The 26,759-nt window shown below is 48.4% G+C and overlaps 1 protein-coding gene across 3 annotated transcripts in view; it reads right to left on the bottom strand.

Annotated features, from left to right (window-relative positions):
* LOC137411091 (E3 ubiquitin/ISG15 ligase TRIM25-like) overlaps positions 1–18,398 on the bottom strand; it is a 212,658-nt gene extending 194,260 nt beyond the window's left edge. For all 3 annotated transcript variants that reach the window (XM_078770637.1, XM_078770640.1, XM_078770638.1), the window contains exon 1: positions 18,156–18,398. In XM_078770637.1, the coding sequence (XP_078626763.1) occupies positions 18,156–18,317 (162 nt within the window). In that variant the 5' untranslated portion in view covers positions 18,318–18,398. The remainder of the gene's footprint in view (positions 1–18,155) is intronic.
* Between the last annotated feature and the right edge of the window lie 8,361 nt (positions 18,399–26,759).

Below are 26,759 nucleotides of genomic sequence, written 5' to 3'. Positions count from 1 at the left end.
AGCGCGTCAAATCCACAACGAAGACCTCTGGTTCCACCGGGGTCCACACCCAGGAAGATCTCCGACCCACCCTTTGCCCACAGAGGTGCGGCCGGACTCTCCCCCGACTGGAGCTCGCCCAGGCTTCCCCAGGTGAAATCCTTGGAGATCTTCAGCGCTCAATCGATATTCATGTTCATGAGGTCTCTTACATGCTGGTGATCTGGGGAAGACACAACATCGTCAGTATCAGGTGGCTCAAACCTATGGCCATAAAACAAAGCATAACGGTCCAAAGGAGGGAGAGCAACTTCCTTTGGGTCAAAGTCGAGATCGTCCGAGGCGATGCTGCTTCCATCGCTGTTATCCCTGGACGAATTCGTAAAACAATCAGATTCGGAACTCAGAGTATCTTCATGATTGAGTTCCTCTCCATCCGGGCTTGGGGTTGCAGTTGGGTCCAAATCCAGGATTGGGTCAGTGACGTTTGACTCACTGTGAGCTTGTGAGACATAAAGGTGAGCTCGTGAAACATAAAGAGGCAAAGCCTGCATTGAGACATAAACATCAGTCGGGGGCCCTTGCAAGTGGCCCACATCATCATCGGTAACATCATCAGTAACATTATTCTCAGGTGGCGTAGGCTTGCGGCATCGGCGGCCAGCAATAGTCATAGCCTTACACATCGAGAAGAAACGAGAGGAGTCCCTTAGGAACTCGTTGGCGTCTGCATGCGACATGTTGGGGTCCAGAGTAATCGGCCTCCTGGCAGCCTGAAATGCTTCAAGGTCCGCAAATGTGTAATCAACATTATTATCGGTAATATCAACAATGGAAGAACAATCTTCGGAAGCGGAGATCTCATTGTCGCGGCCCAGTGGCTCGTTCGGGTCGTCGTTCCAGGATCCGCGGTCTGCAGTCACGTCGACGGCCGGTGTGTCATCTGGACCCGCGATCAGCTTATCGATCATCACCATGGCCTTTTCTGTTGTCGTCTTCAGTGTCCATCCTGTGGTAAACTTTCTCACACACGCGAGGACTTAAGCCTTGATTATTACACAACTAACCACGATTCCAAGGACTATTGCCAAGGCGGTCAATACCCACTTTACTATCGTACCTGTCCACCCTTTGAACCAGTCAGTAAGCCACTGGTGGGAGGCTTCCCGATCCATTCGATCCCTTGTCAATATATGAGCACTTTCCCTTAACCTTATAATAGCAGCACTGACCCCCTGTGAAGGATCAGGAATAAAAGTACAACATCTCCCCTCAATTATCCCACATACCCCTCCTCGTTCTGCCAGTAGCATATCTAATGCAACCCTATTTTGCATAACCATTGTACGCAGGTGGACAACCGTGTCCAACATTTCGTCATGTGCTGTAGCGGTGTCGTTGGCCACTTGTTCTAAGATTAACGCAATTTTGTCAATGCGGTAACTGCTCATGACCGTCCCAGCCCATGGGAAGAAAAACCCAACGGCCTTCTCCCAATCAGCGCCGTGTAAGGTGGTGGTGTCGTCGTCATGCCAATAGGTGCTTCGTGGTGTCCTTATGAGTGCAGGGGTATTATACAAGTGTTGTCGCATTTCCATTTCTGGGAAAACTGATCCTAAATAGCAAATGCCTCCCCAATTATCAGGTAAATACAGGTAAGCTTTGTTCCCGCATACAAACATGGTCCCGTGTGGAGCCACTAAATGGGTGGTCATGCAAGAGCGACGGCCTGGGACAGTGTTTGTCCCATTTTCCCCTTCCCATGCCAACTGGAGGTGTGTGAGGTTATGTAAGGGCGAGCTTGTAACATTCACTAACAACCTGTGTTTCCCTTCCCTAGGGTCCGCGGGGAGGGTATCTCTACACACGGATTTGCCTACCATTACTTGGCCCTTTCCTTCTAAGCAGAGGGCCCCCTTTGCCGGTTTAACCCAAACCGGCGCCGGACGTTCCTCGAAGTGTCGGGACTCGATGGGGGGAGAGTACTGAAACACTCGTTTACACGCGGTTCCGTCAGAACCTTGGCTTGTCAGGGTTGTACTAATGCATTTGGTGTCTAGTGGCTTCGAGCACAAATCATTGAGTGATAAGGGTAACACTACCATTGGTATTCCTGCTGTGCTGGTGCGGGGAAGGTGCATACACATCCAACACCGTGTCCTGTTCTGTATTGTGGCCATATGCCGTGCGACCTTCCAGTATGTGTTCTCCTCTGGCTTCCTTCTTACTTCCTGGGCAGGCGGGGTTTTAATGACGTAAGCGGCGCAACTAGGTCGGAAGTAGGGTGCAGTTCCATTTGGGATTATCGTGCGAGGGGGCCATATTCCACATTCGAGTATCATTGTTGTATCCGGGCCAATGGGGGTATAATGCAATAAGAGGGTAGTATTCTCAATGCCCTTGCCCCATCGATATCCTGGGGCATATCGACTGCTTATGTCCCCAGTGTATGTTCCATTTTCCACTTTCCTAACCTTAGTCAGGACTAGGCGTGGTCTTGTCATGCGTGCCTGTGGTGTCTTATTGTGTACCACTATAGCTTCCACCCATCTTACAGATAACCACTTAAAGCTTGTTTCCAAGTTACAGCAATTCACCGCTACTTTGTCTCCCCAGCGAGCCGTTATATACTTGACGGGGTAGAGGGGAAATGCTGAATAGTTGTCGGGTCCTGGGTACTTGGGGAGGTCCTTTCTCGATAGCTCAAAGTGTAAGAGCCTATCTTTGGCAGGGGGTTTTCGGCAGCTACCCAGAATTCCCATCATCATGACCGTCATCGCCGCCCTTAGGAGACTGTAGTGCCCTAGACGGTGCATTATCTTCAGCAGTGTGAGGTGCGGTGTCTTGTGTGGCTTGTGGTGCGGGGATGGACAACTTACAATGGGTGGCGTGGATCCACGAAGGTTTACCCTCGCAGAAGACTGCCGTTGGTGTGACCAGTAGCACCTGGAATGGTCCCTTCCACCGTGGCTCCAAAGCAGCCTTGCGGGTGAAGTGCTTTACGAGCACCCAGTCGCCGGCTTGGAAGTCGTGGATGGCATGGCCTATTGGTTCAGGCAGCGCCTCTCGTACTCGAGCATGGATGCTGCGTGCCACATTGGACAAGCCTATGCAAAATCTCAAAAGCATGTCATCCATTACTGGCAAAGCAAGGGTGGACATGTCCGTTGGTGCTGAAACGGGCAAGCTCATAGGTCGTCCCATTAATATCTCATGAGGGGAAAGGCCCATAGTGCGACCCGGGGTGGAACGGATGCTCATCAACGCAAGCGGGAGAGCCTCCGGCCACCTCAAGCCTGTGTCTGCGCAAAGTTTCGCTAATTTATTCTTTAAAGTCTTATTCGTTCGTTCCACAAGTCCCGATGACTGTGGGTGGTAAACGCAATGGAAGGACTGTTTAACGCCCAACGCCTTCAGGATGCCCTTGACCACCTGCGCCGTGAAATGGCCCCCTTGATCTGACGAAATTACCTGGGGGATGCCAAATCGGCACATAAAATCCCGCACGAGGCGCTTCGCTACTGTCGGGGCATCGGACTTGATGCACGGATAGGCTTCGACCCATTTGGTGAACGTATCTACGATTACCAAGACATAGCGAAACGACATGCTTGGTTCCAATTCTGTAAAATCGAACTCGATAGTTGCGAACGGCCCACTTGGCGGGGGCCGTCCCCCGTCGTGTGCATGTCTCGGCGGCGCCCCTCTATTGTGTTGCTGGCAGACCACACACGATCGGCACACTTCGGATACAATCCGTGACAGTCCTGGCGCTGCCCAAGTGTAATTTATCTGTCCCGTCACCCCCCTCTGGCACACATGACCATTTTGATGTGCCATGCGTGCCAGCCAAGGCAGTAAGGCCTGGGGTGCTATAGGTTTCCCGTCAAGGGTCCATATTTCTCCTGGCCCAAGGCGTATCGCCCCTCGCTTGAGCCAGTCCTCGTGTTCGGCTGTCGGTGCAGCGGTTTGCAAGTTTATGATATCGTCCTTAGTTGGTGTGGCGGGTGGTCCCACAGTCGGTATGTCAGCAATCTGTGCGGCTGTCTTCTTTGCTCGTGTCACCATCGGCATGTTGCGTTCTATCTGTTGGTTGGCGGCCTTTCCTGCCGCCTCGTCCGCCCTTGCATTGCCCCGAGCAACGTCAGTGTCCGCCCTTTGGTGGCCACGACATTTAATTACCGCGAAAGCGCGGGGAAGTAAAATGCTTCGGAGGAGCCCTTCTACCAACGCGCCATTCTTTATCACTGAACCGGCAGATGTGAGAAACCCTCTCATCTTCCAGATGGCCCCTTTATCGTGGACTACGCCGTGAGCGTAGGCCGAATCTGTGTAAATGTTGACGGCAAGGCCTTCCGCCAAGCTGCACGCTCTGGTCAAGGCGCACAGCTCCGCCTGCTGTGCGGAAAATGTAGGTGGAAGGCGCCCGCTTTCTACCGTTTCGCTATCCGAGCACACAGCGTACCCGGACAACAGGGACCCGTCCCATGCGCGCCTAGCTGATCCGTCGACATAATATGTACAGTCAGGGTATTCTAAGGGATTGTCCTTTAAATCCGATCGCACTGTGGAGACTAACTGCACAACGTCGGTGCACACATGGGGTTCGCCCTCCTCAGGGGTGGGCATCAGTGAGGCTGGGTTGAGTGTCGTGCAACGTTCAATCATGATGTTGGCTGCAGTGATCAGTGTGGATTCGTATTGCATTAATCTAGTGTTAGACAAATGCTGTGTGCTTCGCTGTAACAACAGCGAAGTGACGCAATGCGGTACCCGTAGCGTTACTGGGTGTCCCATAACGATGTCTGCTGTTCTTTCTACTGCATACCTGGCCGCTGCCACGGCTTGCAGGCACACCGGAAACCCTCGTTCGACCGGGTCTAACTTTTTACTAAAGTAGGCCACCGGCCGCTCCTTATCCCCATGGGTCTGTGTCAAAACTGACTGAGCGAAACCTCCCACGGCGTGAGTGTAAAGGGTAAATGGTTTCGCATAATCCGGGAGTCCTAAAGACGGTGCCGTGACCAACGCCCTTTTCAACCCGTCAAAACATCGCCTCAATTCATCCGTCCATACCAATTCGTCCGGGGCGTTTGATTTGGTCGCCTCGTACAGTGGCTTAGCTAGCAGCGCAAAATCAAGTATCCAAGTGCGGCAATATCCCGTCATACCTAGAAAGCGCAGCATTTGTCGTTGCCAGCGAGGGCGAGGCAACTCCGTGATAGCCGTCACCCGTCCAGCATCCAATTCTCGTTTTCCATGCGAAATGGCGTGTCCCAAATAAGTTACAACCTTCCGCACAAACTGAAGTTTTGGTCTGCCTACTTTGTGGCCTTTGGCCGCCAAGGCCTTTAATAGGGCCATGGAATCCATTTCGCACGCCTCCTTAGAAGGGGAGCAAATCAACAAATCATCAACGTATTGCAACAACACTGACCCTCCCTTCAATTCCACATCCGCCAGGTCGCGGTGCAGCGCCCGGGAAAACAAAGTGGGGCTATCTGAAAACCCCTGAGGTAGTACTGTCCAAGTGTACTGGCGCCACCTATGGGTGAAAGCGAACAAGTATTGTGACTCAGCCGCGATGGGCACAGAGAAAAACGCAGAACAAAGGTCGATAACGGTGAAGTATGTTGCGTCCGGCGGGATTGACATCATGAGGGTTTCTCCATTTGGAACTAGTGGGTGTATGCCCTGTATCACCTTGTTCACCTCCCTTAAATCCTGTACAAACCTCCATTTGTCTTTCGTCGGCTTTTTTACTGGCAAAATAGGTGTATTACATGGGCTGTTAGTTTCCACGATAATTTTCTGTTCCACTAGGGATTGAATTACTGGTGCTATGCCTACATCAGCCTCAGGTCGTAGCTTATACTGTTTTACGTTTGGCAAGCGCATCGCCGGCTGCACTGATATCACCAGAGGTTCGGCGTCTCGCATCCGTCCAACCTCATCATCTCTCTGAGGCCATAAATTGTCTGGCACCTCCGCTAGGAGGTAATCTGACTCACCCGGGTCCGTTAGCACTGCCCTCATGGCATAGGTGCCCTTAGGGGGCAACTCTGCCACTTCGAACACTCCATCCCTCCGTTGTGTCTTGATGTCAATTGAGAACCCTTCGCCATTTTTTAGCCGTTTCAAAGTCCAGCGGCCCCTCTTACACCGATAACCCTGTAAGGGAACTTCTCGTAACCGCCCCACCATCCAACCTACACTTTCCGGAGGCCACCCCTTGGCAGTAGTGAGGGTAACATGGGCGGTCGCTCCTTCGGGGTATTGGGTCAACGCACGCTGACTCGAGGTTAGGACTGCCTCGATTCCTATTCCCTCACGGCCGATCCATATCCGTGATAAGTGTAGAGGCGTGCGCTCGCCCAGCTTTTCCTTAACCTTCTCTCGATAATTCTCGTCCTCGCCCGTTGCATCATAGTATGCAGTGCAATGGGGTGGATTATCCTTTAAGTTTTTTATCGAAATTTGGTGCAGTTGTAGCCAATCCCGCAGAACTGAACTGCCCAGAAACACATTATCTATGATATGCGTCCACGTAGCCAGAGCCCCTTCGTCCAAGCGCCACCAATACGCGGTGGGGCCGGGCCGAGACAATGCCATCATCAACAAGTCGCGTTTAGATTCCGCGACATCTACAAAAACTCCCTCCTCTGTACATGAGATTTGACAGCCCAATCGGCACAACAAGTCCCGTCCTAACAAATTTGTCGGGGCGGTAGTGGTCATCAAGAACGCATGTTAAGCCTCCAGCGGGCCGCATGTTACTCGCACTTCCTCCGAAATAGGAAGTGCTTGGGGTAAGCCCGAAACACCCAGTATTTGAACGTTCCTCGCCGTGGGGCGCAAAGAGGGCAATTGCCCCTTGTTAATTGTGCTGCGAGTCGCTCCCGTATCGACGAGAAATTCTAATTGTCTTCCCTCCACGTCCAACGTCAAGGTCGGTTCCTCTGCCGGTGTCATGGTCAAAAGAGGACACTCCTTGGGCGACCCGCCAGCGTCCCGTCAATAGGCCCCTCAATTGTGTTGGGGCGGAAACCCCTTACGAGCACTTGGGCAATCACGTCTCCAGTGTCCCATTTGTTTGCAATAAAAACACGGTTCCTGCGGAAAACGGTGGTGCGGAGGCCATAGGTCGTCCCTCTACAACGCCCCTGCCGCCCTGCCGGCGTTCTGGCGGCCCCCACTGTGACTGGTTTACTGGTTGCCATTGCGGCGGACCCCGAGACGGGGCCCAGTTTCCCCTTGGTCCGTTCTGCATCCCACTATTGGGGGGTGGTCCAGGGGTTTGGAGAAGGGGTCTTGGTGGGTACCAATTTTGGGGAGGAGGCCCTGGTATGGTCCAGGTTTGAGGGTTTTGAGGAGGAGGGGGAAGAGGGGGTGGTATTTTTTTTTTTTTTTTTTTTTTTTTTTTTTTATACAATATCGAGGCTCGTGAAAGAGCGAACATTAATCACACAGAAAGACAAACCGACACATAAAACATATAACATAGGGAGCGGTAGACAAGATGGGGAGAGAGGGGGAAGGACACAAACACAACATTTGAGAGCAGGGACCGAGAGACATGGAGACATCGAGAGATCTGAGAGAGGGCGAGGGCTTTGGGGGGGGGGGGGCGTGGGAAGGGGGCAGTGGGAGAGGTATAAAACATATGGACACTGCCAGGACTTCCAGGAAAGAAGTTGGAATTTCAAACAAGGTGGATCTGGGGTGAATTAGCGGGGGTAGAAAAGATCAAGGTTTTGGATGGGCGAAGATAAGAGATGGTGGTGAACAGCTGTTTTAAAGACCTGGAGGGAGGAGTGGGATTGAAGGGAGTGAGGGAGTTTGTTCCAGAGGCGGGAGAAAAGAGGAATGAAAGAGTGAAGGTGAGCGGAGAGCCGAGATTTCGGCAGTTTAACCATCAGAGGGTTGCTGGCAGATCTTGTGCGACCTGTAGGAATATTTGGGGGACAGAGCACAGAGAGAGCTGGGGGTGCAAGGCCGGAGAGGAGTCGGTAGAAGACAGAAAGACCACCTACCTGCCTGCGGTGAGTGAGTGAAAGGCCCTCAGAGATAGCTTCATCGCGGGAGATTCCAATAATTCTGAAAGCTTTGGTTTCAACAGCGTGAAGCCGAGCTAGGTGTGAGGCAGGAGCACCGGCCCATAGGGGAGAACAGTATTCCATTGAGCTGCGGATGAAAGCCTTGTATGTGGTGAGGAGCTCAGGTGTGCCGAGGAAGGACTTCGCACGACGGAGGATGCCCAGTCGGCGACTGTCCGAGTCGACGAGGATGCCCAGTCGGCGTATTGTCCATTGTTGTTTTATCTCGTCCATATTAATTAGTCCAAAGTCTTCGTCAGTACAACCATCGCAGTGGCGGCTTTCGTGGTGGATCCACTCTCCGTTGGGGAATTGACCCCTATAGAAAGGCACACACCCCTTCCCATGGTCCTCATAACCTCGGACAGGCCCCCACTTCTGGCACTGTTCACGTATCTGGCTCTGACTCTGATCCCCCTTTTTATTTTGATTAAATTGAGCCCGTTTCTCCTGAACAAACATTTGCAATATTTCCTCCTTAATATCCTTCTTCTCCTCTAAGGAGGAGCCCGGGCATTGTTCCAGCTTGTCGCATAACTCGTTGGTTGTCATTCCTTTCCAGCCAAAGAGGACGGACTGTACCTGTTTCTTTAATATCGGCCAAAGCCCCTCAATTAGATATTGATTTACCAATGGTTGGGGTAGTCCTCCTAGCTGCATCGGACTCAGTCCTCCCCAGCGCGCGATGGCCTTTTCCAACCTTTCTCGGTAATCTCCAATTTGTTCTCCTGGTTTTTGTTTTATGGCCCCGATTTTTCCCCAATCCGGACCCCCTGCTGGCAACAGCGCATGCTCAATGGCATCCAGCAGCCGGACCTTCAGTGCCTCCCATTGCGCTAGTGTTATCTGGCCCGCTCCTGCTGCCCTTGGGTTGACCGGCGGCCAGTGTGCTCTTTGTCAAGCCCTTTCCCATACTTTGGGTGGGAGCACGGATACTCCCATATGAGTTACGTCTCGATAGTCGCACTCGCCAGCTAAAAACCAATTTGACATGGTTGGCACTATCTGCCGTGGATCCTCAATAAGCAAATGTTGGATCCTTTCCCGCATTACCGTTAAAGAGGATTCTTTCCATGGTACCCTTTCTCGAACCCCCTGACCTTGAGCATTAACTCCAATAATTTGTACGGGGCACAATGTTTTCCTTCCCATTATTTCCTGACATTCCAATGGGGTAGTTTGTGAGGTCTCTTTCCCATTACAGCCTACCAGTGAGGGGTATAACCCATCCTGTCCTATCGGTGGCGGGAACCCCGCAATGTCGGTCCCGTCATCTATCCCGTTAGCCCCGAGTTGTGCAAACGGACTTCCCTGACTCGGGTGGTTCTGGGGTTTCTGGGGCGCGAGGGTAGCGGGGTTGCAGGGAGGTGGTGGCAGGAGCGCAGAAAGGATAGGTGGTGCCTGAAACCCCGGGACAGGGCTTAGGTCTGGGGCTGGGGAGGGTAGATTGGTCACTACCTCCCCTCCCGCGGGGTCGGGGTTTTCAACGAGCGACATCAGTCGCGCGTTGGCCTGCTTTTCTATTTCTTTAATCGCTTCATCCTGCACTTTATTCGCCTGTTTCCTCAGACCCTTGAGTTTTGTTACCTCACCAGCCAAGCTGGCCTGTTTCGACTTTGCGTGTCGCTTCATCGCTTCTTCCTTCCACCAACCAAAGACTTTCCAATAGTCAGGCGGGAAGTGTTTCCTGGCCTGTTCAAACTTTTCTAATGCCTCATACAACACGTCCAATTTTTCCAGCGCAAAAGACCCTCCTTCGGGCCACGGTTCACCTAAGTCCTTAGTCAGCGCAACCCATGACTTCCCTGGTCTCGCAGCATCATAGCCATACCTCCGAAACATGAAAAATGCTGGGGTATTTCTGAGCGGTTCACCTGCCTTTACAGTCTTATTACCCATACTGTTACCCATCCTAGGAAAATTTAGTTCACCGACATAGCCTTGTACTCGTGAGGATCGCCCGCCTCGCGGTACAGCCGTCTACCTAATTATTGAGAGGCTCGCAGCCTTGTACTCGTGAGGGTCGCCCGCCTCGCGGTACAGCCGCGCTACCTAACTCGCAGCCTTGTACTCGTGAGGATCGCCCGCCTCGCGGTACAGCCGTGCTACCTACTCTCCTGAGAGGCTCGTCCGCCTACACAGCCGTCTAACCTAACCTTCCTGTACTCTCCTGGCGTCCTACGCCCTTATAATACTTCTAATCTTACTTATAATTCCGACGTCTCCCGGGTAGGCCTCGGATCGGGACGCCGCCCTTATCCTTACCCTCACAACCCAGAGATCTATTACCCCTTAACCTCAGGCGCCCAACGTGGGGCACTTCCCCTTACGTAACGTTACCCTGACGAGTCCATAAACAATCAGTTGCTCCGGGACCCAAGCGGTCCGTATTTAAATTTAGGTTCGTGGAACAGGTATGAGCAGGGAACGGAACAAACGGCACCCGAGCAAGAGAGTGGTTTACAATTTGGACTGACCCCCAGGCTATAAAGGAAAAAATAAAAGAAAACCACAGCTCACCTGACCCGGATCAATTGCCAGCTGGTCTCACCACTCACTTGCCTGGGACCGCGTCCCGGACTGCACAGACTGATCCCACCGCTGCCACCACTTGTCGGATTGGGACTTAGAACTTGGGACTCAGAAGACTCAGAGAAAGGAGCAACGGATATATTTATTAGAACTCGTTTACACAAGCTTGAGGACAGCAAGATGTCGCATGAAGCTCACAAGAAATGACCAACACTACAACAGGATGCTCTGAAATAATTCGATTAAAACTTGCTTTATATAAGGAATATCAGGGGTGGGTTTAGCTCACAAGATACAGAGACAGAATGGGCTCATTGGTCCTCCCACCATTAGTCCCATCCTGTTGTTCAGTTAGTTAGAGGAAGCTCATCCAAGGCCACTCATGGGTTAGCTTTAGATAAGGAGATGGTCAGCCATATGTGGCAACATGTTTACTACTTTCTGTATAGAGACCTTGGTTGGGAAAGTACAAAGGGAGGGGACACTCATAAATGTGTCAACCCACAGGATATTGGCAAAGTCAAGAGGGAGGCTGAGAGATAACAGCAGCAACCAAGGCTAGGAAGGGGAACAAGAGATTGTGCCCACACAGGGCAAGAGCTCACAAGCACAGAACTCCTTATTAGGATATTACACATCCTCAATGCACAAGAAAGGACTAAGTATTATAAAAGAGTACAGCAATCAGTCAAAACAAAACAGATAATTGGTTAGACTTGGTAATTGGTAAAGCAGCAAGGATCAACAAAGGGGGAGGGGCATAACAGCTCCCTACATATATATATATATATATATACGAAGGCAATATATATATATATCGATATATATATCGATATATATATATATATATATATATATATATATATAGATATATATATATATATATATATATATATATATATATATATATATATATATATATATATATATCGATATATATATCGATATATATATATATATATATATATATATATATATATATATATATATATATATATATATATATATATATATATATATATATATATATATATATATATATATATATATATATATATATATCGATATATATATCGATATATATATATAATATATATATATATATATATATATATATATATATATATATATATATATATATATAGTAACTATATATATATATATATATATATATATATATATATAGATATATATATATCGATATATATATCGATAATATATATATATATATATATATATATAATATATATATATATATATATATATATATATATATATATATATATAGTATACAGAGTCGAGGCTTGTGAAAGAGCTAACATTTTTCAAACACACAAATCAAAGAAACAAGCAAACAAAGTATATAAAAAGGGAAGTGGTCGACAAGATGGGGAGAGAAGGGGAGGAAGCACACAAACACAACATTTGAGAGCAGGGACATCGAGAGATGTGTGGGAGGGAGAGAGCCTGGGGGGGGGGGGGGGGGCGGGGCAGGATAGGTATAAAACATAAGGACACCAAGGACTTCCAGGAAAGAAGTCGGCACCTCAAAAAGTGGATTTGGGGTGAAATTAGCGGGGGTAGAAAATATCAAGGTTTTGGATTGGGGAAGATAAGATATGGTGGTGAACAGCCGTTTTAAAGACCTGGAGGGAGGAGTGGGATTGAAGTGCGTGAGTGAGTTTGTTCCAGAGGTGGGAGAAAAGAGGAATGAAGGAGTGAAGGTGAGCAGGGAGTCTTGATTTTGGCAGTTTAACCATAAGAGGGTTGCAGGCAGATCTTGTGCGACCTGTAGGAATATTTTGAGGACAGAGCCCAGAGAGAGCTGGGGGAGCAAGGCCGGAGAGGAGTCAGTAGAAGACGGAAAGACAACCAACCTGCCTGCGGTGAGTAAGTGAAAGGCCCTCGGAGATAGCGTCATCTCGGGAGTTTCCAATGATACTGAATGCTTTGGTTTCAACAGTGTGTAGACGAGCTAGGTGTGAGGCAGGAGCACCAGCGCAGAGGGGAGAGCAGTATTCCATTGAGCTGCGGACGAAAGCCTTGTATGTGGTGAGGAGCTCAGGTGTGCCAAGGAAGGACTTCGCACGACGGAGGATGCCCAGTCGGCGACTGGCTTTGGAGGCCACCTTGGAAATGCGGTTTTCCCAGGAATGATCATGGCAGATAGTGAGACCCAAAAGCTTGAGTGACAGAACTTCTTGGAGAGGATTATTCAGAAAGTAGATGGGAGGTTTGTCCAGTCGGTCTTTTCGGAGAGACATCGTAAGAGTGTGAGATTTGTCAGGATTGAAAGACATGTTCCACTTGTTTGCCCAGTCTGTGATTTTGTCCAGGTCTGCAGAGAGTGAGGAGGCTGCAGACTGCCGATCTGAGGGATGAGGAATGGAGCGGCAGAGAGTGGAGTCATCAGCAAAAAGATAGAGAGGATTTTCAAGAGAGTCAGAGAGATCATTGATGAAGACCAGAAAAAGCACAGGGCCCAGAACACTGCCTTGGGGAACTCCAGCCTGAACAGGAAGAGGAGATGAGAGAAACCCATTCAGGGCCACACGTTGACTACGACTAGAGAGGAAGTCTGCCAGCCATGCGTGGAGATTTCCATGGATACCAAAGGAGAAGAGTTTGGTGAGCAGAGCGGGGGGCCAGACCGTTTCGAAGGCACGTGATATGTCGAGGGAGACAGCTCTAATTTCCTGTTTGGCATTGAGGACCTCCATCTATTGTTGAGACAGCAGAAGCAGCATGTCCAGAGTAGAGTGACCTGGTCTAAAACCAAATTGATGATCAGAGATCAAGCCATTGGAGAAGAGGAAAGATTTCATATCCGAAGCAATGATGGATTCCATGACTTTGCTGATAATTGGGAGAAGGCTGATTGGTCTGTAGTTGCTAGGATCTGTTTTTGCACATTTTTTGTGCAAAGCAGTGATGTTGGCTGATTTCCAAGCAGATGGCAATTGACCTTGAGCAAAAGAGAGCGTGAAGAGAACAGAGAGAGGGAGTGAAAGAGCAGAAGAACAGGATTTTAGGACCCATGGGCTGATGCCGTCAGGTCCAGTTGCAGAATCAGAGTCGAGGGTTGACAGAAACTTTTCCACCTTGCGGGAGGAAAGGACATAGAGTCCAGGAGCAGCTGGGTATGACTGGGTACAGAGAGGGATGGGTTTGGGACACAAGATTTAGAGGCAAACACAGAGTTGAGGCATTCAGCTTTTTCACGTGCGGAGTCAGCTGTGTAGCCGTTTGAGATAAGGGAGGGAATGGAGGGGGAACAAACACCAGAAACAGATTTGACCAGATGCCACCAGGATTTGGAAGAGGGAGACAGATAAGAGAGTTCGGTCTTGAGAATGGAGAGATATTGTTTCCTGGCTCTCCTGAGGGTGGACACACACTTGTTTCGGGCTTTGTGAAAGGAAATGAGATTTCCTTCCATTGGATTTGCTTTCCAGGAGACGAAGGCAAGTTGTTTCTGGGCAACAGCCTCACAAGATTCCGTGTACCATGGACGGGAGGAAGGGTATGACAACTGAAGACGAGATCGGATAAATCTGTGCATGAGAGAGAGCAATTTACTTTGGAAGAATTCCCAGAATGAGTTGATGTCAGAGGTGGTAGAGATGGGAGACCAGTCCAGATGATTGATGGCTGCTTGAAGATCGTGCCAGTTGGCCTGAGTGAAATGCCAGACTCGTCGACGCTGAGCAGGCTCCCTGAGAATGGTTAGAGAGATGTCCACTTTAACAAGCACATGATCAAATGAGCCGATTGGAGCAGAAGAAGAGCAGCAGACATTTTCAGGGAAGTTAGTCACAACCAAGTCCAGAAGAGAAGATGCTCCGTTGTTTGAGAGCCGGGTCGGGAAATCGACAGATTGTGTCAGTCCCAGTGAGTCGCAGAAGTCCTTTGCTGAGTAGCCATGGCTGGTGAGAGCGGTACCCACACCCAGCCACCTGGCATGGTGACAATTGAAATCACCACATATGAGGAAGAGAGTTGGGATGAGTCGATAGAAGTTGGTCCATATTATCAGACAGCGAGATGTAGATGGAGTCATCACTGTTTGGTGGACGGTACAACACACATATGAACAAGAGGTGGGAGCGAAGGGGAAGCCGTAGCCAGAGGTATTCCTGGGGGTCAGGTGGAGAGAGTGCAGTGCAGGGCGAGTGAGGAAGAGAGTTTTTGATAAAGATAGCAACCCCACCTCCAGGACGAGGCTCAGGTCTATCATACCGGAGGAGGGAGTAACCCGGGAGAGATACTAAGGAATCAGAGACATCATGAAGGAGGAAAGTTTCTGTTTAGCAGATCACGTCTGGTTTGTCAGAAGCAACTTGTATGGAGAGATCAGTTAAGTTTGAACGAAGGCTCCGGATGTTTGAGGTCCATACCGTTAATGAAGAGGAAGGGGGAGCATCGGATACAGAACAGGGGTGAGGAGGGGTAGGGTAAGATGTGGAAGAGGTGGAAGAGGTGGAAGAGGTCGGAAGAGCTGTTGAAGGTGTGTCAGAGATTTCAGAATAGCTCGGAGAAAGGGAAGGATGGGGCGGACAAAAGGTTTGATGGTGATTGGGTGAGGCAAAATGAGGTGTTATTTGAGGAGGGGGAAGAGCGAGGCAGAAGTTTTGGGGAGATGGAGGTGAGAGTTGGAAGGGGGAAGAAGCGGGAAGGATGCTTTGAGGAGGGGGAGTGAGAGGGAGGAAATTGAGAAGAAATGAGGGTTGGGAGATTTGAAGGTGAGGGGTGAGGGGGGAGTCTTTGAGGGGAGGAGTGTGGGGGGAGTTTAGGAGGGAAGGGACAAGGGGAGGGGTTTGAAAGGGATGGGATATGGGGGAGATTTGGAGGGGAGGGGTGAGGGGGGAGTCTTTGAGGGGAGGAATGTGGGGGGAGTTTAGGAGGGAAGGGGCAAGGGGGAGATTTGAAAGGGCTGGGTGATGGGGAGGATTTGGAGGGGAGGGGCAAGGCGGAAGATTTGAAAGGGATGGGTGATGGGGAAGATTTGGAGGGGAGGGGTGATGGGGAAGATTTGGAGGGGAGGGGTTATGGGGAAGATTTGGAGGAGAGGGGTGAGATTGGATTTTAGAAAGTGTACGATTAATGGGAAACGAACATTTATTGCAAAATGAGTTTCTTGTGACCTTCGAGTCAAAAATACGTTTAAGGACCCTGGAGGGAGGATGGAGTGCAGGATAGTTTAGGGAATGTAGAAAAGAGGCACTGTAAGACATGGAATTTTTGGGGGGGATGAATAGATTTGGTGAGCAAGTCGAAAGCTACCTTTTAAAGAAGAAGAAGAAAATGGTGTTATAATATACGACGGAATACAGAACTTGAGGGGAAAGTGTAAACATTTTAAAGTTTAACAGTGAAAACTATCTGGGGGAAATGGGGGAGAAACACGTGGTCGAAGAACGAACGAACGTATAAGAATGAATAAACGAATGAGAACAACAAATAAGAACAGAGAAGGAAATGTTTTTTTTTGTTTGTTTGTTTTTTTGTTGGGATTTTAAACAAAGAAGTAGGCTATGGGGTGAAAAGACTGGGAAAACAGAGAACGAAAGTTATTGGAGCACAAACGACGAACCGCTGAGAGAAAAACAAAGCCTCAAGGTTGGACACTGTGCAAGGCCTCAAAAGACACGACACGAATTAACACGATTTTCTATACAGGTATGAAAGATTTGCACCGAAAATCTTCCTCGGGACACACTATACGTACAACACCATAAAATAAATACAGTTATAACGAAAATACAAATGGGAACAATTACTTAACTTCGATTTCGATTGAGAGCGTGGAGAGCTGCGACAAATTAAACCTCACCAGCAAGACCAGAAGTGGAGGCATTGAGACACTGCTTTGTTTATTTTATGTTTAGAGATACAATGAACCAACCATACATCGCTTCAATCTAGAAACTTTGCAATAACGACAAAAGGATTGCAGTGTTATGATTATATTTACTATATTATTAGTATTAATGCTATTATTATTATTATTATTATTATTATTAAGAAAACAATACTGCTGTATAATAATAATCTTACTATAATTCACCAAATGTCCGTCCATCCGTTTGAAGGTACCGCAAAAACGGCTGAACCGATCGCAACAAAATTTTGGGTGGGTAATCCTGGGACCCCTTGGAGTAAAATAGGCTATATTGTTTTTCCAAATTTTCCCCAATTTTCCAGTTTTTTCAAACACGATGGAATAATATTTACCGATATGAACAATGATGTGGCTTTTGTTGAAATTCTACGTAAGAGGAGAGAGTAGATCGACTCCTGATGAACTCTTCCTATATAAACATGCGGTTCCAAAGTTACTTGGCAGCGTGTGAAAAGCGACTGAGAAACAGGTGAGGCGGCCGCTTCTATGTTAGATTTGGCACGCACTCTTCACACATAAACGTGCGACTGAGAAAGACGTGTAGCGGCCACTTCCGTTTTGCAGAATTCAATCTTTTTTTCAAAATGGGCACCATGTACTGTTTAGATTTTGACGATTTGTGTGTGATATGATTCAACGGATGTTTATATGAATCGTTTAAAATAAAATAAAAGCCTTCAATTTCTGATATTTTGCCTTTTCATTTGGGCTTCCCAATTGAAGCCCCGCCCTTAGGGCGGGTCCCGTTGCTAGTAATAATAATGCAATAATATAAGCTAAAAGGCTAAATTACAGTCAATTTACAAATACTGCATTTTGATAACAATAATAACATCAGATGCAGCAAGGTGCACACAGTCCATGCTGGCATGGGAGGGAGGGTGCACCTCGCCGGCACCGACACCATCAGAGGATCGGTCACTGCATAACCAAGTAGGCCTCAGAGGCAGAACCCAGCACCGAACCGTACAATGCAGGGGGCTCAAGGTGTCTGGACAGTCATGATGAATTCATATTGAAGCATTGGAACTCCACCATTTGCTAAATTTAAATATAAATTAAAATAAACTAAAAACCAAACTGCAACACGTTTCAATGATTATGTTCGGCCTGAACGAAATTGGAGTCAAAATGTGTGAGGAGTTAGCCACGTACCGCCGTAATGACTTCAGACGTAATCACTTCACCTTTTCATGTGACCAGATCCTCAGCTCTAATTGGTATACGTTTGAGGGGACATACATACATACATACATACATATGGACGGGCAAACACTGTTCTATACGGCTTTGCTCTATGGGCTACGCCATAAAAATTAAAAGTCACAGAAGGGAGAGAGAGAAAGAGAAGAAGACAGAGAAGGAGAAGAGTAACAACATTTGATGTTTGTAACTCGACTCGTGGTCTGTAAAATGAGACTTTCACCTGTTGAACCCAAAAATACCATCAGTTTATCTTTTGAATTTCAATCCGTACTTGTGCCAAGTTTGGTTAAAACCCCTTCAGTGGTTCTCCAGTTATCGTTGGAAAAAAAAGAAAAAAAACCTTGATAACTGACGCACACACGGAAGGAAGAAAGGACAGCAGGAAGGACATCATCGTACACCCCTTCACAAAACAACGATGACTTATTGGTGATTCCCACCTCTGTTTGCGCTTCCTCTTCCTGAACATGCCGTAGTTGGGATGCAACGCTTTCCATTGACTGTGACACATGAGGATACTTTGCAGCCAAAACACCCTGCACAGAATAAAGAAACAACAGAAGTGAAGAATCGTGAACCGGTGGTGGATTAAAAAGGAACATCCTGCACAAAATTATATAAATACTAGCAGAGGTAACCACACCTTGTGTGGAAGGAATTCAGAAGATACAAGATGATTTGTAAAACGGGCTAACACCGGGTGGTGCTATATGATACACATTTACATCTAGAGAATTGGTGTCTTCCCCCACCCCCCGCCCCCCACCCTGAAACCCCTAACCTGTAGGTTTGAAAATGTTTTCTTGCATCTCCATTTGCCAAGAGGATTTGTATACAATATTATGGGGTTACTACCGGTTGGGCCGATTCTTTTGGTGGACAAACAGACAGAAAATACAACTATATATAGAGATGGAATATACATTTGTGATAAGGAGCACAGTTAATGTGATGGGAATTTTATTAAAATTTTAAAATCATCTCTTCTCTTTAACTCTAGAGCTGTACGAGAAAAAGTCCCAGGATGACATTAATCACTAAAACTGTTTCTCAGCTGTCTTGACATTAGATGGCTGGGGAGGGTGCCATGGGGGACTGACAGTTATTTCCCCCATGCCCCATTCTGCAGATGGAATTTGAAAAATATGATATGTTAAAATTATATGAAAGAGAGAAGTCGGATCAGCGACATTACCTCGTGTTCAACAGAAGCAAAACCCCCTTTTCAGCCTCTTACAGGGGATAGATCCGGATGAGGAGCACAATCCCACGAGACCTTACTGTCGCGTTCCCGGGGTGAGCACCCCTAGGGACGGATAGCCGATTGAGCTTTTACTCCAAAGCGTTCAATCTAATGGCGGTGTGAATACGCGCGGGGGATGAGGGCAGTGATGGGTAACGAAGCTCTTACCTTCATGGGTCCCACTGGACGTCTTTGAACCTGTGATAATCAACTCAAACCCGACACGGAATTATAATGCAAAAATACTGGCTTTATTGAAAGAAATGTCGGTAACAAAACAATGCACGGTAAAACTAAAATTCTAATTGAGGGACCCTCCATATGGACTCATATACAGACAAGGGGAATGATAAAATACCAAGAGAACAATGACCACAGTGTGGTCACCAGCTGCAACGTGTAGAATCATGAGGATATCTGTTGCAATAATGCACGCATGCACATTGTGTATCATGTATGCGCATGCGCTGTTCAAAAAGGTACCTCAACAACAACAACAACAACAACAACAACAACAACAACAACAACGTGGTCCTCTCCTGGAACTGCTCGTCGCAGCAAAAAATAATTAATGTTTCTGCCAGCACTCAGCTCTGGTCTCGACGAGCACTTTGGGAGCTTGGTGGTCGTTGAAGCTTGAAGGCACCCCATGGGAAGCGCACAAGATGGCGGTGGCACCCCGCCCTCAGTAGCCACCGGCACAAGGCAAGCAGATAGCATGACCTCCTTCGGCTCGCTCGTGGCCCCTTCCGCCTCAGAAGAACAACACAGCTGCCAAAAACTCCTCCCTTTCACTTGCAAAGCTCCCAAAAGGCACCCATAAGGCTTTCAGCGATCTCCTCACAGGTGACCACACAGGTAAAACGTGACCGCCTACGACGAAAGCCAGGACCAAGAGAGGGACAAATGTCTGGACCCCGTTCTTTCGTTCTCAAGGTTCTGATGTCATCGCAATGACATCTCTGCCTGCTCCCATCAGCGAGTCCCTCTCATCACTCGACAATACCAGACCAATCACTGCTCTTCAGGGTGTGGCCTCACGGACCTGCCTGCTTGATGTTGTGATGTGGCCGCTGACAGCGCCAGCGGTATTGTTTAATGTCCTGTTCCAGTTGGTTTTCATTTACTGTTTATATTAGGTGTAGCGTATGTTTTTAATGCGTCATAAGGAACAAGGGGAAAAGTACAGAGGCCATTTACATACAGGGAATTTACCATTAATCCCTAACTAATTAACATAACCACACCCCTTATCATGGGAACAAAGATAAACTCTTACACGACATAGGGTTCAACGGCTCCCTACTTATGGTACATGGGGTTTCTTCTTCTTCATTGCAACATACGGAGCATGGTAATCTATACAATTCTACCTGGCCCTATGGTATTTCATTGCCCTGTGGTATGGCATTTCTAGATAACCCTATAAGTGTAACATTACTTTCCAGGGCCTACTTACTGGAACCTTCCCAGTGGATACATTTAATGCTCCGGATATGCGGTTTAACCACAGGGCAGGCTTATCTGAGATTCTAGCAACAGGCCCTGATGCGTTGTACCAAATTTGGTCCATAATCGTTGAGGTAGTTGTGGAGATGTTTTCGTGAAAATGATGGATTTGGGAGGGGCCCATGGCCCCCTTTCCAGGTGAGATTTCCCAAATGGAGCACAACCTAAGGTTAGGGCATGGTCCAGATGCCTCTTGGCAAGTTTGGTCGGGATCTGTCGCATGGTTTCTGAGAAGATGATTTTTAAATAAAATACCAATATTTAAGGCAGAACCTTTTTACCTCCTTTAAAGGGGCACTCATACAGATGGTGAGCACAATGGGTGGGACCTTGCTGGCCTGATAAATCGTTACAAATTAGATCCATAATTGGTTGGGTAGTTTGTGAGGAGATATTTTAGTCAAAGGTTGATGGACGTACATATATACACACGGACGGACGGCTGGGCACCTGGACACATTCTATGAGCTAATTTCACGGAAATAACCAAAATAGTATAGATATAACACATGCAATAACTATTTTTTCACTGATTTACTCACCTTCAGTTCAGCATGAGCAATCTCCAAAGCAACAACGTCGTGCTCCCGATGTTGTCCACCTGTGCACGTGATGCACATCAACCTCCCATCATCCTTACAATAGAGTTGGATTGGCTTTCTGTGCTCAATGCATCTTAGTTCCTCAATCTTCACTCCAGGATCCACCAGTTTGTGCCCTTTCTGTTTATGAGGCTTCAGGTGTTTCGCACAGCAGAGGATCTCACAAGGTACACACCTCTTGGCTGCCTCTCGATTACAAACCTCACAGAAACTCTCAATGCCCCCTGATTTCATTCCTTCCTTAACATTCACATCACTATGTTCTGTATCTCGGACCTCCAATCCAAACTTTCCCTTTTTCAACTTCATATTTTCTACCAAGTTGGCAATGATCACATTCTTCTTGAGCTTTGGTTTTTGTGGAAAAACCTCACGGCAATTTGGACAAACACAACCTGTGTCTTCTTCCCCGTTTTCCCAGGAATTCTCTATACACACACGACAAAACGAGTGCCCACATGGCAAACCAACGGGCTCCTTGTAGAGATCAAAGCACACTGGGCATGTGAGTTCATTCAAAATAACTCCAATATCAGAAGAAGAAGAAGAAGCCATTTCCTTGGGGTGAGAGATGAGTGTGAAGCAGGGTTGAATTGAAACCTGCAAATGGAGATTGAAAATTAGAAATATTTAAGTAATGGAAGAGCAAGTATATATATATATATAAATAAATAATTAATGTAGCATGCTGAAATTACAACGCTCTCATTCCAATATGGAATGTGTTGACAAATTTCTCCTGTCACCGCTAATCTTTCCCAGATAGTCTTGTTTATTGAACTGCATTATTTATTGCAAATAATTTGTCGGATGTAATCGATAACTTTGTATTTACTGTGATCCCGTGTGTTGTGTTGAATGGGTGAATCCATCATTTGACGGGATTTCCCTTGCGTATTCACATAAAGAACAATCCCCGAGTATTAACATTCGGAATAATCATTCAGGGTATTAAATGAAATGACAAACTGGATAAGAAGATCATCAGAAGGTGCACTCGATAATCACAAACAGGTAACACAACAGACTGCCAGGTGTCTCATGACAATGTACTCGTGTCGACAAACACATAAACAGAGATTATAATGAGATTTCATGAGTGAAACATCTGATCCATCACTCAATGGGAGTTTTAGTAAAACGAAGTTCGAAGGGTTCTCCTGGTATCATCACTTCCGGTTCCAGTCTCTGAGCTGTGGATGTGCGATTTTCACCTCTGCCAACTTCCTCAAAGATAAGTCTTTCCCGGTCGTTTTCGTTGTTTGTTTTGGTGTATAACTAGTATAACTAGCATAACTAGTATAACTAGTCCCATTCCTCCCTCCGGGTCTGCAAAACAGGTGTTCACCGCCATCTCTTATCTTCCCCCATCCGAAACCTTGATCTTTTCTACCCCCGTTAACCTACCTCAAATAGACCTCCTTCAAATTCCGTGTTTTTTTTTCCTAAAATCCCTGCAGTGTCCATCTTGTTTATCCCATGTACGTTTACCGGATTCGAAACATTAACCGATTCAAACGTTTACCAGATTCTAACCTTTAACCGATTCAAACGTTTACCGGATTCGAAACTTTACCCAATTCAACCATTTACCGGATTTGAACCATTGACCGATTCAAACCTTTACCCGATTCGAACCTTTAACCGATTCAAACGTTTACAAGATTCGAACCTTTAACCGATTCAAACGTTTCCCGGATTCGAACCATTAACCGATTCAAACGTTTACCGGATTCTAAACTTTACCCAATTCAACCGTTTACCGGATTTGAACCATTGACCGATTCAAACCTTTACCCGATTCGAACCTTTAACCGATTCAAACGTTTACCAGATTCGAACCTTTAACCGATTCAAACGTTTACCGGATTTGAACCATTGACCGATTCAAACCTTTACCCGATTCGAACCTTTAACCGATTCAAACGTTTACCCGATTCGAACCTTTAACCGATTCAAACGTTTACCAGATTCGAACCATTACCCAATTCAACCGTTTACTGGATTTGAACCATTGACCGATTCAAACCTTTACCTGATTCGAACCTTTAACCGATTCGAACGTTTACCGGATTCGAACCATTACCCAATTCAACAGTTTACCGGATTCGAACCATTACCCAATTCAACCGTTTACCGGATTCGATCCATTGACCGATTCAAACGTTTACCGGATTCGAACCTTTACACGATTCATACGTTTCCCAGATTCGAACCTTTAGCTTATTCAAACGTTTACGGATTCGAACCTTTAGCTTATTCAAAGGTTTACCGAAATCGAACCTTTAACAGATTCAAACGTTTACCCGATTCAAACGTTTATCCGATTCAAACGTTTACCCGATTCAAACGTTTACCCGATTCAAACCTTTACCGGACTCGAACATTTAACAGATTCAAACGTTTATTGGATTCCAACCTTTACCCGATTCGAACCTTTAACCGATTCGAACCTTTAACCGATTCGAACCTTTAACCGATTCAAACCTTTAACCGATTCAAACCTTTAACCGATTCGAACCTTTAACCGATTCGAACCTTTAACCGATTCGAACCTTTAATCGATTCGAACCTTTACTCGATTCGAACCTTTAACCGATTCAAACCTTTAACAGATTCAAACGTTTATTGGAATCGAACCTTTAACCGATTCGAACCTTTAACCTCGCACCCAGCCCTCCCCTCTCTCTTCCACAAACCTCCCGATATTCCTGTTTTCCACTGTTATTGTACTTCCCCCTCACCCCTCTCGCTCCCTTTATTATATGTTCCATATGTTAGCATGTTAACATGAGCCTCGACTTGGTATCTCTCTATAATTCCAGTAATCTCTGTGCGTCTGTGACCGCTGTTTCTCGACAACCACCGGTCTGATCTAATCGAAACTTGCCAGCTATATTGCTGGGGACCTGAGATGTGCTTTTCAAGGTTTCATATTAATCGGACAAGTGGTTACCAAGTCATGGCCATTTATTTAGCAAACACATACATAGAGCGCCGCCTTGTGGTCACCCCTCCCCCTCCCCTCCAACTTGGACCACGTGCGTAATGGCGTTCTGCGCCGTCTTGTGGTCGCCCCTCCCCCCTCCTCGGACCACGTGCGTAATGGCGTTCTGCGCTGCCTTGTGGTCACCCCTCCCCCTCCTCTCCACCTTGGACCACGTGCGTAATGGCGTTCTGCGCCGCGGCCACGAAACGAGCAGGGAGATCATCGGCAGAACGCAACCTCGACTGTAGGTGTTTAGTGTCGGTTTTGGAGAGAGATTGGGGATTTTGAAGGGGGCCTATTGTTATCTCTCTATAATTCCAGTAATTGTAAACACGATGCCCCAATCCATTCGTCGTTTACGAGAGCGAAGGAAGGAAACTGCGCGTCGTGCTCGCGCCATGGAATCTGAGGAAGCACGAGCTGCGGAATCTGAGGAAGCACGAGCTGCTCGCCTGGCACGCGACGCTACGCACGTGACGAGGCGTCGTGCAGCTGAACGGATTTTTTTCACGTACGCCCACGCACGTTCGTCATGCACGTACGGCCACGCCACTAGTATAAATAAAATCGTCCGTGGTCCCACACCAGCGTCTCCACCATGTTCGTCTGTGTCCCACACCAGCGTCTCCACCATGTTTCGGCCGTATCCGTCCACAACTCTTTCAGATATATTGTTCACAAATAGATAAACAGACATGAAAACAAACCTCCATCGATCTAACGGTGGTGAAACTAATGAACCTGGAACTCTGTGGTTCCTCTGAGGCCCTAAAACTGACGTCATCCTGCCGAACCACACGGGTCTTCCCGATCGCACTCTCCACACACTCCTTCTTTACCAGAGTGAAACAAAACACGATCATTGTACAACATTTTCAACATTAATAACTTGATAACTTCTTAACCCGGGTACGAGTACGGCCACGTGCCCACGTTACCTCTCCTGCTGATGAAGATTTTGAATCGGGTGAAAACTCCCGCGAACTGAGGTCATAGGGGGTGAGCCTCGTTCAGTGACGTGTTGAACAACGTGATGACGCAGCCTCGTAGAATGAACGTGTGAACTCCCGCACATTCAAGTCTCCCAGCAGGCACGTGATTATTTTAATAACATAAGCTGGATTTTTCAACTTCCTTTTCACCCTCAGTTTGTTTTCTTGCGAATGAATAACCGAATGAGGGAACATTCCGCGGGGGTTTAAACTCTTTCATGTGATGATAACATTATTTTAAACCGTTATCTCTGATTATCCCGTTTAATAAACAAACTCGTCTCATCTCGTTATCATTTATCAAAACAAACATTCCCGAATCCCGATCCACGGATTTCTCCAATCGATGTACGAGGAGGAGGAGGAGGTGGAGGGGAAGGGGAGGAGGTGGAGGGGAAGGGGAGGAGGAGGAGGAGGGGAAGGGAGGAGGAGGAGGGGAAGGGGAGGAGGAGGAGGAGGAGGGGAGGAGGAGGAGGAGGAGGGGAAGGGGAGGAGGAGGGAGGAGGAGGAGGAGGAGGGGAAGGGAGGAGGAGGAGGAAGGGGAGGAGGAGGAGGAGGAGGGGAAGGGAGAGGAGGAGGGGAAGGGGAGGAGGAGAGGGAGGAGGAGGTGAGGGGAAGGGGAGGAGGAGGAGGGGAAGGGGAGGAGGAGGAGGGGGAAGGGGAGGAGGAGGATGAGGGAAGGGGAGGAGGAGGAGGGGGAAGGGGAGGAGGAGAGGAGGGGAAGGGGAGGAGGAGGAGGGGAAGGGGAGGAGGAGGAGGGGGAAGGGAGGAGGAGGGGGGAAGGGGAGGAGGAGGGGGGGAGGAGGGGAAGGGGAGGGGAAGGGAAGGGGAGGAGGAGGGGAAGGGGAGGGGGAGGAGGAGGAGGAGGGGAGAAGGGGAGGAGGAGGAGGAGGGAAGAAGGAGGAGGAGGAGGAGAAGGGGAGGGAGGAGGAGGAGGGGAGAAGGAGGAAGAGGGGGGAGAAGGAGGAGGAGGAGGAGGGGAAGGGGCGGAGGAGGGGAAGGGGAGGGAGGGGCGGAGGAGGGGAAGGGGAGGGGAAGGGGAAGGGGAGGAGGAGGGGAAGGGGAAGGGGAGGAGGAGGAGGGGAAGGGGAGGGGGGAGGAGGAGGAGGAGGGGAAGGGGAGGGGAGGAGGAGGAGGAGGGAAGGGAGGAGGAGGAGGAGGGAAGGGGAAGGGGAGGAGGAGGGAAGGGGAAAGGGGAGGAGGAGGAGGAGGGGAAGGGGAGGAGGAGGAGGAGGCGGGGAGACGGGGAGGATGAGGAGGAGGAGAGGAGAGGGGAGGAGGAGGAGGGGAAGGGGAGGAGGAGGAGGAGGAGGGGAGGAGGAGGGGGAGAGGGGAAGGGGAGGAGGAGGAGGAAGGGGAGGAGGAGGAGAGGAGGAGGGGAAGGGGAGGAGGAGGAGGGAAGGGGAGGAGGAGGAGGGGAAGGGGAGGAGGAGGCTGGGAATGGGAGGAGGAGGATGAGGGAAGGGAGGAGGAGGGAAGGGGAGAGGAGGGGAAGGGGAGGAGGAGGAGGGGAAGGGGAGGAGGAGAAGGGAGGAGGGGAAGGGGAGGAGGAGGAGGGGAAGGGGAGGAGGGGAGGGGAAGGGGAGGAGGAGGGGGGAAGGGGAGGTGGAGGGGTGGGAGGAGGGGAAGGGGAGGGGAAGGGGAAGGGGAGGAGGAGGGGAAGGGGAAGGGGAGGAGGAGGAGGGGAAGGGAGGGGGAGGAGGAGGAGG

The sequence above is a fragment of the Myxine glutinosa genome, chromosome 1, assembly GCF_964187855.1.
Source record: "Myxine glutinosa chromosome 1, kmMyxGlut1.1, whole genome shotgun sequence".
Classification (NCBI taxonomy): domain Eukaryota; kingdom Metazoa; phylum Chordata; class Myxini; order Myxiniformes; family Myxinidae; genus Myxine; species Myxine glutinosa.
Note: the sequence above shows the minus strand (reverse complement) of the source record. Positions and strands in the feature narration are given on the sequence as shown.